This window comes from Alligator mississippiensis, chromosome 7 (assembly GCF_030867095.1).
Source record: "Alligator mississippiensis isolate rAllMis1 chromosome 7, rAllMis1, whole genome shotgun sequence".
NCBI classification, from domain to species: Eukaryota; Metazoa; Chordata; order Crocodylia; family Alligatoridae; genus Alligator; species Alligator mississippiensis.
In genome coordinates this window covers 73,941,754-73,959,652 of record NC_081830.1, presented here as the reverse complement: position 1 = coordinate 73,959,652, position 17,899 = coordinate 73,941,754, and the positions used below count along the sequence as shown (strand labels likewise).

Sequence of the window (17,899 nt, the reverse complement as noted above, 5' to 3'; positions counted from 1 at the left end):
AGGAGAGATTTTGGTCATAGCTTGGAAAATATTTGAGGTGAAAACACAATTATAACACTACAGCAACAACTTCCTTCCCAAATTCCATCCCCACCTCACATGCTTGTATATCTCACATGCATGGATATGGATTTGAAGCTGGTGGGATACAAATTACAGTAGAAATCCAGGATAACATTATTATTGCAGAACTCACCCACAATAATTGAATCTCAAATAAATGAAATCCTCTTTTACCAGGAACTGAGAGTCACACTTTCCAGTGACTGCAGTGGGTATCTAAGGGGTGCAGGCCATTAGTAGTAGTAGGTAGTTAGAGACATAGAAGGTGGGATTTTCAAAAGCACTCAGCATTGGCATAATACTGCTTTGTTGATGTCATTAGTAAAAGAGTGAGTCCAGTGTTGGGAGCTGGAGGAAAAACCTGACGTTTAAGGATGGAATTTTCAAAAGTGAGCAAGTTAACAGCATCAAGTCCCCTGATTCTGAGTGGAGCTCATGTACCTAAATCACTTTCACACTTTTGAAAATATTAAAGAAGCTCAACAATAGTATTTTAAAAAATATTTAACAATATACTGAATTCAGATGCTCTTTACGTTCTACTGATTTTCAAAACGGCATGGTTTCAAAGCTTTGATTATACTAATTTATTCCTGGTCTAATAGGAATTCTTTTGAAAGTGTTAAATTACCCAAACTATATCTAGGTTTCTCTCTTGTTGACAAACGTGGTAGTTATGCACATATAGAAATAAGAACTTAAGCTTTAGTTTATTGAAAATGAAATAGTCATTGAAAATCAGTTGGAATGAAGCCAGTTCATTTTTCAATAAAACAAATTTGTAAATTTTATAACCTGAAAAGAGCAGAAAAAGTTCCTTGTTTGTGATGAAACCTTTTTTTCCCCCCCTGGGAATCTCCTGGGGAAACAGGATTCATGTCTAATTTTATCCATGACTAAAGAGGTATCTTGAAGCGTGTTTTGCTTGTCCACTACGTAAAAGCCAGAAACAATTAGTGGCAAAATGGACAATTTCTGCACTGAAAAAATTGACATCATTGATAGTGTGAGAGAGATGTTTTGAAGTAGAGGAGAAGATTGAACAACTGGAGTGATGAAGAGTGTTGGCTAGTTGCCAGCAAGAGAATTTGGAATAGTTATAGTATGTCTTAGTAATGGCTTAAAGAGCAATACAGTAAAGGCTTTAGGGACTCCAAATCACTACAGAGTATGAAAATTGATGCCTCTGGTACCAGAGTGATAGACTAAACTACTCACATTGGCACAATATTAAAGATTTGGATTGTTTATTGCTCGGTTTTGGAAGATAACTGAATTTCCTCTGGGATTAGCAATCAAGCAAGCTAATTCCCCAAGAAAAGATTTAATCACACAGCATAATTTTGAATAGAAAAAATGGCCTTTTTTACCTTATTTGAACATTAGAAGGAATTTGTTTCATGTTTTTTCTCCCTCCCAAAACTGTTTAATTGTATTGTATTGGCAGCACATGAAACAACAGTTATTGCTCTACTGTTTTCAAACTACTCCATTTTGCATGCAATACTCCAAAAAAAATGGGAATCAATTACCCTAACTAATTTTATGCAATTAAATCTGAAATATGCTCCTTTTTAAATGCAGTACTTACATTTTTAAGAGACAAGGTAGACTGAAACTGGAACATCAGCTGTGTGGATAACACCTAAATTATAACAGCCTAATCTTGCAGGTGTTCAAGTAAAACGCCCTCTTATTTTAGGGGAATTTTACCTGTATGAGGACAGCATAATTAATTTAATACTTGGAATGATCATAAAAAGATGCTGAAAGCCTCTAGGGCCTAAGTCTGTAAGGTGCTGAGCATCTTCTAGAGTCAGCAATGGAAGTTAAGGTTACTTAGCACGTCACTGAATTGCACCATTGGATCTGATTCAGTGGAGTTCCACCAGCATAAAGTCACTTTAAGTCAGTTCTGCCATCAAATGCAGTTCCAGTGAGATTGAATCAATGCCTGCCATCAAATCTTTAAAAAGAAAAGCAAAGAAACAGAGGGAAAGAAAGGAAAAGAAAAGAAAAGGTTTCAGATGGAGAACATGTTAGAATTTGAAGTCTGAGGTTTGTTTTGGACAATTTTTGTGGATGCCTGTCACTTTATATTCTAATTATCTTTCCAGCTACTAATAAACCCTTTTTTCCCACACATTTTTTTTAGATGCAAATACTGTGACAGGTCCTTTAGCATATCTTCTAACCTGCAGAGGCACGTCCGTAACATCCACAATAAGGAGAAGCCATTCAAATGTCACTTATGTGACAGGTGTTTTGGTCAACAAACCAATCTAGACAGACATCTAAAAAAGCATGAGAATGGGAACATGTCTGGTATGTAATCTTTCTCCCTTTCCATTGCCCCGTAAATGTTTTCAGTGTTAACAGACAATAGCCTTCTGCTCATTTTCAAAGCTGCCTTTGTAAAGTATGCAACCTTTGTTCTAAGCTTTTGGGTGAAATTTTGGAAAATACCTGAGAGCACAAGGACATTGAGGCGACAGTGATATTCAAGGTGCTTTTGAAAATCCCAGCACAGATTTTTTTTTCCTTAGTAGCTAATTACAGGTTTATGGTTTTTCTCAAATCAATTTTGACATATTTGGACTGGGCCTGCCCAAGCATCTTCGCTCCACTTCCATGGTCTTACTGCTACCAATGAAAGCTTGGACTTTAGACTTTTCTGGGTGCATCTCCTAAAATGTTTTGAGTTTCAGTAGCATGTTTGCTTTGTCTTTCCCTTGCCACCCACCCCCTTCTTCCCCCCAAAATGACAAACTGAACTAGAATCCCCACCTAACCAAGGGCACCACACTGGAGGATTATATGGGTCACAAAGAGAGCCCTCTGTGGCTGGCTAGCAGGTAGCTGCAGGGTTTTAAAAGTCCCTGTTTGCATTCTTTTTAGTTCATTATCTGCCTAACTGAAATAATTGAGCACATGCAACAGATACAGCTAATAAATAATAATAATATATTGAATGCAGAGGTTGAGGTTTTTCTCCTGGATGTGCTTGATAGCTTGCAATGTGTTATCTTTGGATGTGATATGAATGTAGTCCTCTGTAATTATGTCAATGATACTGCATGCTTAAAACCAAGTTACAGAAGTAGTAGGTAAAAATATGTCCCACTTATTCAGTGGAATACCTGGTTTAATATCAGCATTTATTTTTTGAAAGTACTGATGGTACAGGGTGGCAGGAAAGAAAGACATTGAAATATACTGTTGGTAAGGACAATTTATTAACATAAGCCAGTGAAACAGCATCAAGCTTACAAGCAGGGATTGTGGTGACCATAAGGTCTGAATCCTACCAAAAGCCCATTATGCAGGGCATTATGTTGAAATCCTATGCAAAAAAATTGACCCTGCCTGCACTTTTAATCTGTGCTGAATAATCAGACAAATTAGCAATTCTTTTTTCTTAGACCCGTTTCTAGCTATGTTTGGGATGGGCAGGTATGTAATTAGGGCAGCTGCCCCACTAAACTCAGGGCTTGGAAGGCACTTGATTAAACCCAACCAGTTTTGAGGAACTGCTGACCAACAGCAGTTTACTTAAAGATCTTGGGTCTCTCTATTATTCAGTTAGGTACATCATCAGGCTTCAATAAGCTGGTTACTGCTAGTCATAATGGACATTTATAGATGTGCTCAGGGACGGGGGGAGGGTGCTTTAATTAGAGCAGCTCTCAGAGCCGCTCTAATTAAAGCATCCAGACCGCCACAAGTGTCAGCATCCCCACACTGAAAAATGATGGCAGAGGTGCTTTAACTAAAGCTTGTCAAACCTTCATCATGCAGATGCTGATACACATGATGCTGGAGTCTGCTGAAGCATGGTAATTAGCAAGCTACAGCAGACTCAATTAATTGCACCAAAGCAGCCTCTTTGCACGTGTATAGGCGCCCAAGAAGTCTTGTTTTGGACAAGGTGGTGAACATCAGCACTATTTTTCTGATGTTCAAAAGAAGGGACTTGGGAGTCAGGACTGACTCTTTTTGGTCTGCCTGTCACTGACTCACTGTGTGCCACTGGGAAAGTCATTTAAGACTAGAAAAAGGCCAGAAAAAGTTATATTGTCATACAAAAAATATTTTTAAGATGTTCTTGTTTTGTATTCATCCATAACCAAGAAGGTTTTCCCCAAAAATGAGAGATGTCTACCCCAGGATACATAGGTGAACAGTATGCTCAAAATGGATGTGGGAGACCAAGTTCAAGTCTCTGTCTGAACTAGACAAAGTAGGAACTTGAACCTGGATCTCTCTCATTCCAGAAGACTGTCCTGGTCACCCAATTATTAGGTATACTGGAGTGGAGTCTCTTGTTCTTTCCTGGACCTTGGAATCCTTAAAAAAACTTAAACTGATACAATCTTATAAAATATTTGCTTTCACAGAGCAATATTTTCCACTATCTTAACACAGATTTCTGGCCACCTCTACTTACAAACCAGTGCTATTCTTATTGGAGTTAATAGGAATTTTGCAATAGACTTCAATGGAAGCAAGGATTTCTCTATATTTCAGCTGACCATACTGTAAAACGGGAATGATACTTAGACATAATTTGTGTTTGGAAGCACTTTAACTTGACGACCAAAAAGTGATGTATGCACAAACCTACAAAGTATTATGGTTATTGTTACAAAGATCTGTCTTAGGATTTTGTATTGGAAACCATCTTTACCATGATGATCATTAATTTTTCAGTTGAAATAGCTCCTCAAAAACTGATACTTTATTTTGCCTTCTTTAAAGGTACTGCAACATCCTCACCTCACTCAGAACTCGAAAGCACAGGGGCAATTCTAGATGACAAAGAGGATTCTTACTTCACAGAAATTCGGAATTTCATTGGGAACAGCAACCACAGTAACCAATCCCCTAGAAATTCAGAAGAGAGGTAAGATTCAACTATTCTGACTTCTCAAGGGGACACTGTCCTTTTCCCAGTTGACTTTCTAAATACTGATACACACTGGGTGTGTCTACACACACATGCATTAGATCCAGGAGTAGTTTACACGCAAGTAGACTACTCGTGAGTAAATGCTCCTGGGCAGGTGTCTACATGTGTAGGGAAATGAGAGCAGATTTGCTGTTAATGGCAGCAAACTGGTCTTGTTTCATGGGGCCCTGAAATAGGCCCCTGCCACCACCAGGGGGAGCTTTAAGCTTCCCCTGGGTGCTAGCCCAGGAACTGGCAGGGAGCACCAGGCCAGGAGACAGCTGTCTCCTGGCCGGGGCTTGGACACTACTCGTTGCACCCCGGGGTGGGGGGTAAGGGGGCATTGCTTGCTGTCAGGGCAGGGACAATATCCCTCCACCCCAGCAGCAGGGAGTTCCCAGCCCTGGCTCCCTGATCAGGGTAGGGGACTTAGAAAGAGCTGCAGGAAAGGTGCAGGTGGCTGGGACCTGACCCCCCCTGCAGCTCTTACCAAGACCTGTGCCTTGATCGCCTGGTTGGGGCATGGGGCTGGGACCTGCCCCTGACCTGTTCCACAATCATGGGGTGAGGGCTAAAGAGTTCCCTACTCCGCTCCATGATTGCAGAGCTAGATGGGGAACAGGCTCCCCAGTCCCTACCAACAGAGAGCTCCCAGTGCCAGCTCCGTGGTCACGGGGCCAGTGCTGGGAGATAAGGATCACCCAGCCCCCACTCCCCAATTGCTATCTCAGAGTGGGGTGAGGGCTTGGAACTCCATGCTGCCAGGGCAGGGGGACATAGTCCCCACCAGGGCACCAGTGGCAGAGCCTGCCCCAGCAGCAGGCAGCTCCCATGGGCAGATAGCAATTGCCCACCTCCTGGTTGCTGGCTGACCAGGAGCAGATTTGCTCCCGGTCAGGCATCTACATGAGCGCTACTGCACAGTTAGTAATCGCAAGTAAACTTGCTACTTGCATTTGCAGGTAGCAAATTTATTCATGAGTAGCAAGGCTTACTGTTCAGTAAGCATGTGTAGACGCACATGCTTACTGCCTAGTAAACATCACTACTGTACTGTAAAGCGTCTCGTAGACACGCCCACTGTGAAAGAAAGTCGGTTGTGTTGAATAGGAAGTGATTTAGTAATCTGGCTGCAAAGCTACAGTTTTGCAAAGTAGGTATGTTGATTCAATCCTTTATGTCTAAACAAAATACTGGAGACAAAAGACTGTATTCTAAACAGGGTCAAAAGCACTGGCTGATGGTAGATAGCAAAATCCAATGTATACCAGGCATTGAGACACATCTATACCATCTTTTTAACAAGTGGTCCATCTTTTATCAGTGTTTCAGTATTTAAACCCCCGACACACCAATATGTAGATCTATTGAAGTCTAGTATAGCCTGTTTCCCATTTTAAATTTGTAGAAATCAATAGGTCTCAGTACCATTTCCAATCACAATGGAGAGGATTAGAGAGAATGTTGTAATCTGAAAATCTAGGTATATTAACTAAACTAACTAACAAACTTAGCAAAGTAAATCTATTTCTTAAAAAACAAACACAAGAACCTAACTAAGGGCACTTATACACATGATGAACCTCTGCTCTGACATGTGCTAATTAGCACACATTGGAGCAGACTTGATTAACTGAGTCTGCTGGAACATGCTAATTAGCACACTCCAGCAGCCTCCGCATCATGTGTATTTAGCATTCCCGCATTTAAAAAGGGCACCTTAACTAAAGCTTGTCAAATGAATTTTAGTTAAAGCGTCCCCGCCACCATTTTAAAGTGCAGGACACTGAATAAACATGACATGGCGGGCACTTTAATTAGAGCGGCTTTCAAAGCAGCTTTAATTAAAGTGCTCCCCACTTTGTTTTGGAGCACATATACAGACATCCTAAATGTCTAACTTGGTTCTAGGCAAAGTGCTACTGGCACCAAATTAGTGATTTCTCTGTCCGTATGAGAGGAATTGTTTCTGACAGGATATAGTTTAAACAGGATATAGTTTACATGTACACGTTTGAATTTTTGTTAACTAACAGACGAAATAGGATTTAAAGAATTTTCAGCTAATGTAAAATATAACTAAGGTAAAGGTTTTGAGATCTTGTGCACTTTTGTTTCTAATGTCTATTACCTGGAGCATACGTGTGCACCCTACTCAGAGGTATGAAGTACGGTGAAGGGTACAACTTTGTTGATTTCTTTCAGTTAATTTGTATCATATTATCTACATTAGAATTTTTTTACTACCGGTGATGGTTTTCATTCCCTATTTACATTTTTTATTTATCTTTATGCTGGAACCAAGTGGTAGACATAACACAAATGTTCCTGCAGGCAACTGAATAAATTATTACATGCATATTCAAATTTCATTCCATCTTGATTGGCAAAGAGGTTTTTTTGGGTTTTTTTGCACATCTGGTCTCAACATGTCCTTCAACAGGAAGTTAGTAAAGAGAAAAGGTTGATGGGTCATACAGTGTTTCCTTTCTAAATTTGGCACTTCAGACTACCTTTGATGGATATTTTATCCTTGGCAAATTACTGCATTTGAAAGCATAATTAGAGAATCTGTTTTCTTAATCATATGGCTTTCGTTACTTTGGTTTTAGTCCATTTCCCTTTCATTTCTAACAGTCTTGATCTAGCATAACTAGCAAGTTGGCAGCCTGATCCTTGATTAGTAATTTCTTATGTCTGTCCAAAACATATTATCATCAAACGTAGATAAAAGATGATAAAGATATCCATTCTTTGACAATATTTGAATAATTACCCCCCCACCCTTTTTTACTTAAGCTTGTTGAATCAGTGTCAGCTCAGCGTTTTTGACATTGCATTGCAAAGAGATCTTCTAATTTTTTAATAGGCTGTCAAATCTGAGGGGCAATTAGCTGATGATAATTTACTGTAGAATATTGACCTGTGTGGACATGTCGGAGCCCTTTTTTATATGCCATGAAGGCCACTTTTTCAGGGCATGCATTGTCATAGCTTTCCTACCATAGTTTAAATGATTTAGCTGACAGATGATTTTCTGGACAAAACTAGAAATAGATGAAATCTTACTTGTTTTAAAGAGGGGTAGAGTGATATGGTAACTTCTAGTGAACTACAGATTTAAGTTAATTACTCTTCCTAAGGCAGGGGCAGGCAATTATTTTGGGCGGAGGGCCACTTACCAAGTTTTGGCAAACTGTCGAGGGCCACATGGGTAGGCTCGCCCCCTGGTCACCATCTTGTGACCAGCAGTCCCAGCCCCTAACCCCTGACCTTTGCCACCAGAAGTTCCCTCCTCTTGCCCCCAGAAGTACTCCTTTCAGCAAGGGGTTTTGCCATCTCAGAACCAGAAAAATACCAAATTATCTTCTAAAAAGTGATCATCTACAACATTCATTAATTTGATGCCAGAAAATATTTCTGTCCTGATTTACATGTGTTTGTGTAGTGTATGCAGAGTTGACTGCACGATAGCTTAAAATGAAGTCTTATTTTTGTATATTGTGAGGGGTGGGTATAGGTTTGTGGGGGTTGTGGGTGTGTGCGTATGTGGGGTATGGGTGGGTATTGGGGGATGTGCCTGGGGTTTGTGTATGGCAGTGCGAGGGGAGGCGTAGATGCATGTGTATGGAGGGGTGTGTGTGTGGGACTCACCCTATGAACACACACACACACACACACACACACACACACACACACACACACACACACACACACACACACTCTGCCCCTGTGCCTGGACACACACTGCCCCGTGCCTGCAGACAGGCACATACTCTGCCCCTGTGCCTGCCAAGACGTGCATGCACACATACACACCCCACCAGTGCGGTCCCATGCTCTGCGGTCCAGGGATGCAGCCAGGAGCTACAGCCACTTGGTGCTGGAGCAGGGTGGGGGCAGGAAAGCAGAGAACTGGGTGGGGGTGAGTGGGACTGGGCTGCTTATGCCTGCAAGCCTGCTGAGGGCTCCCTCTGGGTCCTACTGCCCCTGGCTCCATCCAGCTTTGACAGGGAGCCAGGGCAAATAAATATTAATTTACTAAATTTTGTGGGGGCTCCGCGGGCTGGATAGAATAGCCTGGTGGGATCTGGTCCACAGGCCATATTTTGCCTGCCCCTGTCCTAAGGTAATAAAGATCTTACAGTAAGAAACTAGGCAAATCAATATCCAGTGTGTTTTCATGTGTCATCTTTTAAAGTTAAAATTCTTAGTATATTTTGTATTGTTCTCTACAATACCAGTCATATTCTCAAGCTAACTGTATGAAAGCAACAATGTTCCCATTTTTATAATTCTATTCCTGGAAGACTAAGGATCTTTAATATAATGGAAACAATCAAGAGTCCAATATGGCGTAAAACACTGGGCTGGATGCTCAAATCAGCATATTGCCATTGACTGCAGGGGAGCACTACTGATTTATATCAGTTGCATATCTCCCCAATAAGTACCAATTAATACATTCCTATAGCAGTAATAGGCATCTTCTGTTCCATTTGATAGGCATGCTGGCCACTCAGCAACTCCACTTTCTCAGCATTATCTAGCATCGAGCTTCTGATCCAACAAGCTACAACAGCAAACAGGCCTGTTACTCACCATGGATACTGTCTGTACCTTTGGTAGAATGAGTTGTAAAAGGCATTCTTCAATAACCTATTTAGGCACCATTGTCTGAGAACACAAGATGCCGTAAGAACAGAATATTCAGACCCAAAGGTTTTCAAAACACAAGTGTTCAAAACTTGTGGTGTTATAATGATTTTCTGCCTAGCTTAAAACATTGCATCAAATATGGAGAATTAAGGGGCCTTGTTTGATATCACCACTGCCGTTTCAATTCAGCCCCCAACAACTGTGGGCACAAACCTGAAGTCACGGTTATTTGTACCCACAGATGCACCCATTTGGACTTGTGGTGTAGACAGGTAGTGCTGTTTCTCAATGGATGGTAGGTGACTTGACACAAAATGACTTGCACAAGGAATTGTATGTGCATCTACTTTAGGATGCAAAATTGTGAATGCAGTATCAGGCACAATTTAAAAAAAAAAATTGGGCCTGGTTTTCAAGGGTCTTCAGCCCTAAGAGCACCTGTTCAAAGTCATTGGGTTACTATGCCTAGGGTAGGTGTAGGAGTACAAGCAAAAGGAATTAAGTCAGTGAAAATTTGGAAGAATATGCCTCCTAAGTGTCAGACTAGGCCCTGATGTAGCCTTTTAAGGGTTGGGGTGGAATCCTTTATTGCTTGGGCCACATCTTCCCATTGATTTTTAAAAAGGCTTCTTCACAAATATGGAATTTATATTTGAATCTAAACAGTACAAATCACTAAAAAGCACACTGGAAATGACAGTACTCCACTGGCAGGGGGAAAGCGCGTGTTTTAATTCTTTTTTGGATCAATCTTCTATGATTTTCTCGGGTTTTTTATTTCAAAAGGCTGGTGATTGATTGACCCACTGATTTTGATTTTTTTTTTTAGAATGAATGGCAGCCACTTCAAGGATGAGAAAGCCATGGGGGCGAGTCAGAACTCCGACTTGTTGGATGATGAAGAGGCAGAAGATGAAGTAATGATGGATGAAGAGGATGAAGAAAGTGATATTGCAGCGAAGGCGGGCAAAGAACCTGCTTCAAGTACCATACATGAAGGAACCCCTGAGGATGACTATGAGGAAACAAGTACTTTGGATATGAATTGCAAGACTTCCCCTGGCAGGTTGGTTCCTTCCTAGTATTTTAAATGGTACAATCAGTTATGTAAGACAAAAACAAAAATCTAGGCAAGAATTTCAATGCCAAAACTCTGAGAGGCCACAGGAAAACTCCCCTAAGCTAATCCTCTGCTCACAATATTTTGGCTGACACAAGCCCTATCCTCAGCTACTTCACGGACTCTGTTCCGTTTATGAGCACACATAATTTGCACTGGACATTATGAGGAGCAGACACTATCACATCAGGGTACACATAGATATAAATACATAGAATATACCTGTGTTCCTGGCTACTACTGCTCACATGCTACAGATGGACTAGAATAGAGGCAATAGATTTCTGCACTGCAGTACTACTAACTTCAGACTCTCCTGCATGCATCTTTTGTTAGCACCATCCAGAACTGAGCCCATAAAACACAGCTTGAACAAAGAAAAATGGCTGATGTCTATATAAGAAGGAATTATTTCTATGTATACATTTCATAGCATAAGACGTTTTCACATGGACATTAGGGTTTACATTGAAGTACTGTTTAGAGGTCCAGTAGAAATCAGGGCTCCAAGGAGTTAGGTGCCGTACAAACAAAGAGTAAGAGAAAGTTTTGCCCCAAAGGTCTTACAGTCTAAGTAGACAAAACAGGGGATGGTTGGGAACACAGAGGTAAAGGTCTAGACCCTTGATTGATTTCAGTGGAAGTTAGGTACTGACATATTTGAAGCTCCTGGTTAAACTGACTTGTCCACAGTAGCTGAGGAAAGGTAGAAATGGCATACAGGCCTATGAAATCCTCTCTGGTACCCTTTCTGCTGGACAAGTCCTGCAGCTTTCATGAGTTTTGGTGAAATGAGTTTATGGTAGATTTAGGTGAATGAGAATTGTCTTTCAGTAGTTTTACACTTGGGAAAAGAAGAGGCCTTTTACTGGAATTGTTATTTACATGTTTGTAATCTCTGTTGTGTTTTGTAGGTATAAAGACGATGAGTATAATAAGACTGGACTATCAGCTTTGGACCACATAAGGCACTTCACAGATAGCCTCAAAATGAGGAAAATGGAAGAAAACCAGTACAATGAAACTGAACTGGCAGCCTTTAATACTCCCCACCTGCCAGAGGACCTAAAGCAACCACTGTACAGGAAATCGAAGTCCCAGGTAAAGTCCCAGATTGTGCTCCAGAGCAGGAGTCAGCTCGGAACGTTCTGTCTCCCCACGCTGTGTTCTCTGGGGTATCGGGGACCAGATCTTCAGGTGTTGTATTTCAGTGATGCTCCATTGACTTTGGAGGACAATGCTCCTTTATATATAACACCTGAGTTTCCCATGATATCTAGATGATGTCTAGAGATATCCGTGATATCTAAAGATCTAAATTAGAACTATTACTGTGTAGTGTGCACCTGCATACTATATGCAGAAATTGCATCACAGATATGCTGCTTTTACATAAACCAACATGAGCTCATTGATGCTAACATGGGCTTTAAGACCATTGAGAACAGAACTTGGCCAAATGTATTATCACAGCTTAGCATAGCTCAAGAGGATTATTTCTCTCTCTTCTGTTTTGTTGGCTGAGGTAGCATCATCTCCTAAAGGCTTTGCTTACTAAGTCCACAACACTGTTCTGTTCAGCAGTGCTTGGGTGGGCTGACATATCAGTCCCAAGGTTTAAGATTTGGATATAATAAAAAGGGAGTGTAACTACATTCCCATCTTCAAATATCCCAGGTAATTATGCAATTTGTATGCCTTCATAACAGACTGAAAGCAATGAAAGGTTCAAACAAAGTATAATATGCTGTAATATTCAGTAAATATATATTTATTCAGAAAATACATATTCATAGCACCAGGTAAGTAGAATAATAATTTTCATTGCTTATATAGCACTTGAGAATTGATACAACTAATTCTTGTGCATAGAATCTGAAGGAAAAGGTGATGTGATTGGTTAGATTAATTTTGAATACATTGGAAGTTGTGTGAGCCTTAGATGAAAAATGCAAAGAATTATTTCTGTTAGTGGGTGAAATAGGTCTGAGGACATGTTGGAGGAGGCCTTACCTAATAGATGTTGCATAAATAAATTGAAAACAAGACACCATCTAGGGCCTGGATAGAAGCCTGGCTGCCTATGGGGGCCTTTGTTTGATTTCAAGTCGGTGGCTTCTGAAGAGTGTTTACCACCCTTTCTCTCTCTTGTCTTCATTCAGGCATACGCTATGATGCTCTCTCTCTCTGACAAGGACTCCATCCATTCTGCATCCCATAATTCTCCCAACGTGTGGCACAGTATGGCAAGAGCTGCCGCAGAAGCCAGCGCCATCCAATCCATTAGTCACGTATGACATTGTGAAAGCTAACCAAGAATGGGACCAAGTCCAAAACAGTAGCATGGCTCTTTCATATATGACTATTTAAAAGACTGCTGAGCAGAATGCCTTATAAATCTGTAGGGTCACTCATTTAAAGTCTGATGACCTTAAACTGAATAATTTTAAAAAGAAAGAAACTATTTATTCTCGATATTTTGTTTTGCACAGCAAAGGCAGCTGCTGACTTCTGGAGGATCAATGCGACTTAAACAAAAAGGTTTCAATGGATTATGTAAACCAGGGCCGGGAAAAAGTGTCTTCCAATTCACCCGGTTCAGGGGGTGGGGGCAAAAGGGTTAAGACTGCATTGATACACACATGGGCACTCCTTTAAAGTAGAAACTGAATCGTTTTTCTTTTTGTATAAGATAGTTTGACACAGGATTGGGAACAGTTGCTTTTATGTACAAATCCTCTTCATTAAAGCTTTATGCATTTTAACCCTTTGAAGAAAGAAAGTAGTTCTGTCAAATGCACACTATCCATCCTTAATGTAGAAACTGATAACAGGGAATATTTTGTCCTCTCCGTAATTCCTTTTGCCTTCTTAAGTGCATTGTAAAAAGGGAAAAAAAGAAAAAAAGAAGAAAAAAGATAGAAAAAAAAGAACTAAGAGAAACAGTAAATAAGAGGTTTGTGTATATTGTAAACTATGAATGTTCACCACTCCAAAAGCTTGCCATTCAGATATTTCTGTCAGAGAACATGTTCATCTACAGTACCACTAGTTCAATGTTTGCCAAATCATTGTAATGACATTTTTAATTTTAGACAATCATGTCGCAATTTTGTGTTGTTTTCTTTTTTCCCCCCTCTGATTTCTTCTTTGTGTTGTGTGTACCATGTATTTATTTGTTGGCAAACAATTGTTTGTTGATTAAAATAGCACTGTTCCTATAATAAACAGCACTGCTCTAGTCCCCCACTACTTCTTCATGATGTAGGCACCCGTGTACTTCAAAACAAGTGAGATGAACTGATCTGTGTATATGGGAGTGCAAAACAGTGTTTGAAATTTTCTTACATTCCTCTTTTATTTTATTTTTTTCCTTTTAATGAAACTAAATAACTAATAGAGGTGACTTAGTTTTTTTGTAATACATTAAATTGATTCAATTGTATAAACAGTTATAATTTCTTCATGAAAGCATGATTCTTCTGATTAAAGCTGTACCCAATATTTTAAGCTGGTTGTCTGCGAGCTTGTGTGATGTTATGTTCATGTTAATCCTATTTGTAAGATGAAGTGTTCCAAACTTATGTTAAAAAAATAAATAAATAACAGACTGTATTCAGGTTTTTTTTTTGTTTTGTTTTGGGGGTTTTCTTTGCCCTTTAGCAAGGGACCAGATTTCTTTTCCTTTTGTTTATAATCTCATTTTAAAATAATTGGCAAGTTGAGGTACTTTCTTTAAATGCTTTGTACAATGTAACTGTTACGCATTTCAGTACATTACTATGGGAGGATCAACTAAAAAAATAAAGGATTACCAAACTGAAGGGATCTTTTCTACTCATTTTGTTTTTGTCTAGGTTGAGGCACGGTGTTTCCTTTATCGGTGGTGATCTGCAGGGTTAGGCATGTTCTGCTCTCGGTGTAGATGGGCAAGAATAATGATAACAATGGAACTTGGCATTTCACTAGCATCTTCCATCCAGTTATCTGAGTGCGCTTCTAAATGAGTTAGAACCTGCTCCAAAGACTCTTGTCAGCAGGCTAGAGCTCAGGCCTCTGTCTCAAAACACCCTCCCCCCCGCCCTGGCTAGTAGACATCTTACACTTGTATTACAGAAGGGAAACTGAAGCATACAGGGTTAAAGTCACTTGAAGACATTGCACAGAATGGCACAGAGCCAGGTGTACCCCAACCACAAACTATGTTTTAAACAAGAGTATTTAAGGAATATTGACTTAAATGAATGGCAAAATCATTGGCATTAGGATTTGTGCTGCTCCCTAATTTTAAAAAATGTCTGTCTATAAAGTCAAGTACTAAAACCCATATTTAAGCACCTAAATTAGCCCCTGGATGTACCAAATGGGTCTTTGTGCTCCAAAAAGCAGATTTTTGATGTTTTACTTCAAGGAATCACAAGTGATATCAGGTCCAAGGCTGTGTTTCCTCCTGACCAGCTTGAAGAGGCATAGATGAATTTCAAGTTTAAGCAAATCAAAGAGGACAGTGCTAAGGTAACTGGGGAACAGGGAGCCCCCTGAGGCCAAGATAAATGTTAACTCAGAAGCCAAAGAGACGAGGGGAAGGTAGTAAGCAAATGACAATGGAAATGAAGCACATCTAGTGCATACTAGGTGGAGGGAGAGTGGATGAAATCATTGCCTCACTGATATCAAAGCTAACATTCTCAAAGGTTTCAGGGAGGTAAGCTGCTTAGCAGGAAAAACTATACATCTTTCCTTGGAGTGTGATCCAAGTGCACCTAAGGAAATGGACGACTCTTTCACTGGGCATCTGGCACCACAGCTCATAGACTTGTATGTTCCTTGCTCTGACAACACGTACACTTTACCAATTCAGGAAAGCTATTTGCTCTTTTTTTTTTTTTTTGTCCTGATAGAGCCCTTTAGAGCATGCTCAAAAAGCCAGCATGGCAACAAGGTCTGTCGATAAGTATCCAAGGGGGTTGGTAGCTGTAGGATAGAGCAGATTAGGATTATATGTAGTGATTTAGACACTGAAACCTGGGGAAGAGAGCACTTTAGAGATGAATTTGCATTTGGCTCTTATTGTTTGAATACTGGGGAGCCTAGGATTGGGTTATCATTTGCTCAAAAGGCTCCCGAACAGCTTTTCAAAGCAGAATTTTATGTATCTATCTCACTGCAGATGCCGCGCAGAGTTTTTAGGTTTCTAAGTCACCCAGAATTATATCCTTCCCCCCTACCCCCCTCCTCCAGTAATAGCCTGAATTGTGTGTAACACTTAAATGTGTTATGCACTCAAGTCCACAGTTTTGCTCTACGACACTAAGGCTATTCCTACCAAACATTTTTCAAAACCAATTCATAACTACTCCAAAGACATTTAAGTCCCTTTATGCTCGGAGTCTCTCTATCTCTCTCCCTTTTTTTTTTTGCCATGGATGCGCAGCAGTGCTTCATAAAGCCCGTTAATTGTAAACAGCCAAAAATCACAACTAGCTAGGACAGTGATTCTCAACCAGGATGCCAGAGCACTTGGGGTGCCACCAGATCTTCTGAATGGTGTCAGTGAGCTGTGAGGAAATGAGCAAGGTGTTAGGAGATGGATAAATTAAGCAAATAAATGCAGGTCCCTGCCTGGACAATTCCTGACCTTCACAGCCCGGCCCCTCTGCAAGGTGGTAAACACTGCAATATATAAATTATGTTTTGAGATGAGATGCCACATAGTTCACAGAAGCTGTGGAGAGGTGCCTCGAGTCCAGTGAGGGGTCCCTCGAGTCCAAAAAGTTTGAGAGCCACTGAACTAGGGAATACTTGACACCAGACTGAGTTAGGGAGGTTGCCACCTTTAGCCCAATATTTAAGGGAGAGAGAAAACCTGAGAGACCCATCCTAGATTCACCTCCCTCTAAGAGGGTTTGAGCTCTGATCTCCTGCTTCACAGAACAGCAGCCTAATCCTCAAGCCACAGATCAGGCAGGACTGAAAGCACCTTCTTGTTAAAGTGTGGCCACAGGGAAACCAATTAGGAAAGCATGCTGTGGACAGGAGAACAAGCAAGAGGGAGGGCAACTATGTCTGTGGCTCAAGGCTGTTGTATAGGAGGGAGAAGGTGAGTTTTTGCTTCAAATGCTGCTTATGTACTTTGCATTACAGTGTCACTACAAGAGCAGCACAGGCACCACAGGTGGCAGAGTGTAGGCTTCCTGACATGCAAAAATCTAGATCTCTTGGTTCAGAGATGATACCTTTTATTAGACCGACTTCTTTATTAGACAACTTTTTTATTAGACCAACTTTTATTAGGCCAGCTTCCTGACATGGCTCTTCACCTGCTATCTCTGTGGGCCTGGATAGATGCCTGTTGGGAAAGTCTTCAAAATGCAGTCCCCATTACAATACTCCATGCAGGAGCAGTCTCTTGGACGTTATGACCTAACATGAACGTGTTCAGGTAGCTCTACGAATCATGTCTCACCCTACAGAGGAAGACAACCCCCACCCCACAAATCCCCAACCTGATGTGGAAGGAAATTCCTTCTTGACCTAAATCTGGTGCTTAGTTTGATGCTGAGCACATGACTAAGACTTACCAGCCAGACATCAGGATGGTTTCACAGCCCCATTAGGATCACCAGTGCACCCCAGGCACTGTCTCAGCTAACTGCGGACAATCGCCAATGCTTCAGAACCCAAAGTACATTCCAGGAAAGAGAAAATCTCTCTTGTGCCCAGCAGGTGACCAGAAGACACCAGGGACATCCAGACCCCTTACACATGCAAGCTACTTACATAGAGACCAAGCTTCCTTTCAGCCCCTTCATGGGAATACCAAACACACACAGCTACATATCACACACTGCTTACTGCTCCAGGGACAACTCCATCCTATCACTTTATAACGTCCTTAGACTTATCAAGCTCCTTCTTCTTTGTTTGGAAGACAACTCCAGGACTTCACTCCTCTAATGGTTAGAAACCTTCATTTAACATTATGCTAATTTATGATGTCCTTATTTTAATTTCTACTGTGCACATCACACTGGCAGCTCATGGTTATCCTAGTATCAACCAATTTAGCCAGGTCTCTCTTTTCTCCCATTCCCCCAAACTCTGAGGCC

General features: G+C 40.8%; 1 protein-coding gene across 7 annotated transcripts in view; it reads left to right on the top strand.

The window, feature by feature from the left end:
• The window catches only part of MECOM (MDS1 and EVI1 complex locus), a 501,989-nt gene extending 487,375 nt beyond the window's left edge, over window positions 1-14,614 (top strand). For all 7 annotated transcript variants that reach the window (XM_059731126.1, XM_019491700.2, XM_019491698.2 and 4 more), the window contains 5 exons: window positions 2,219-2,388; window positions 4,822-4,966; window positions 10,500-10,736; window positions 11,705-11,891; window positions 12,953-14,614. In XM_059731126.1, coding sequence (XP_059587109.1) covers window positions 2,219-2,388; window positions 4,822-4,966; window positions 10,500-10,736; window positions 11,705-11,891; window positions 12,953-13,087 — 874 coding nt within the window. In that variant the 3' untranslated portion in view covers window positions 13,088-14,614. The remainder of the gene's footprint in view (window positions 1-2,218; window positions 2,389-4,821; window positions 4,967-10,499; window positions 10,737-11,704; window positions 11,892-12,952) is intronic.
• The last annotated feature ends 3,285 nt before the right edge of the window (window positions 14,615-17,899 follow it).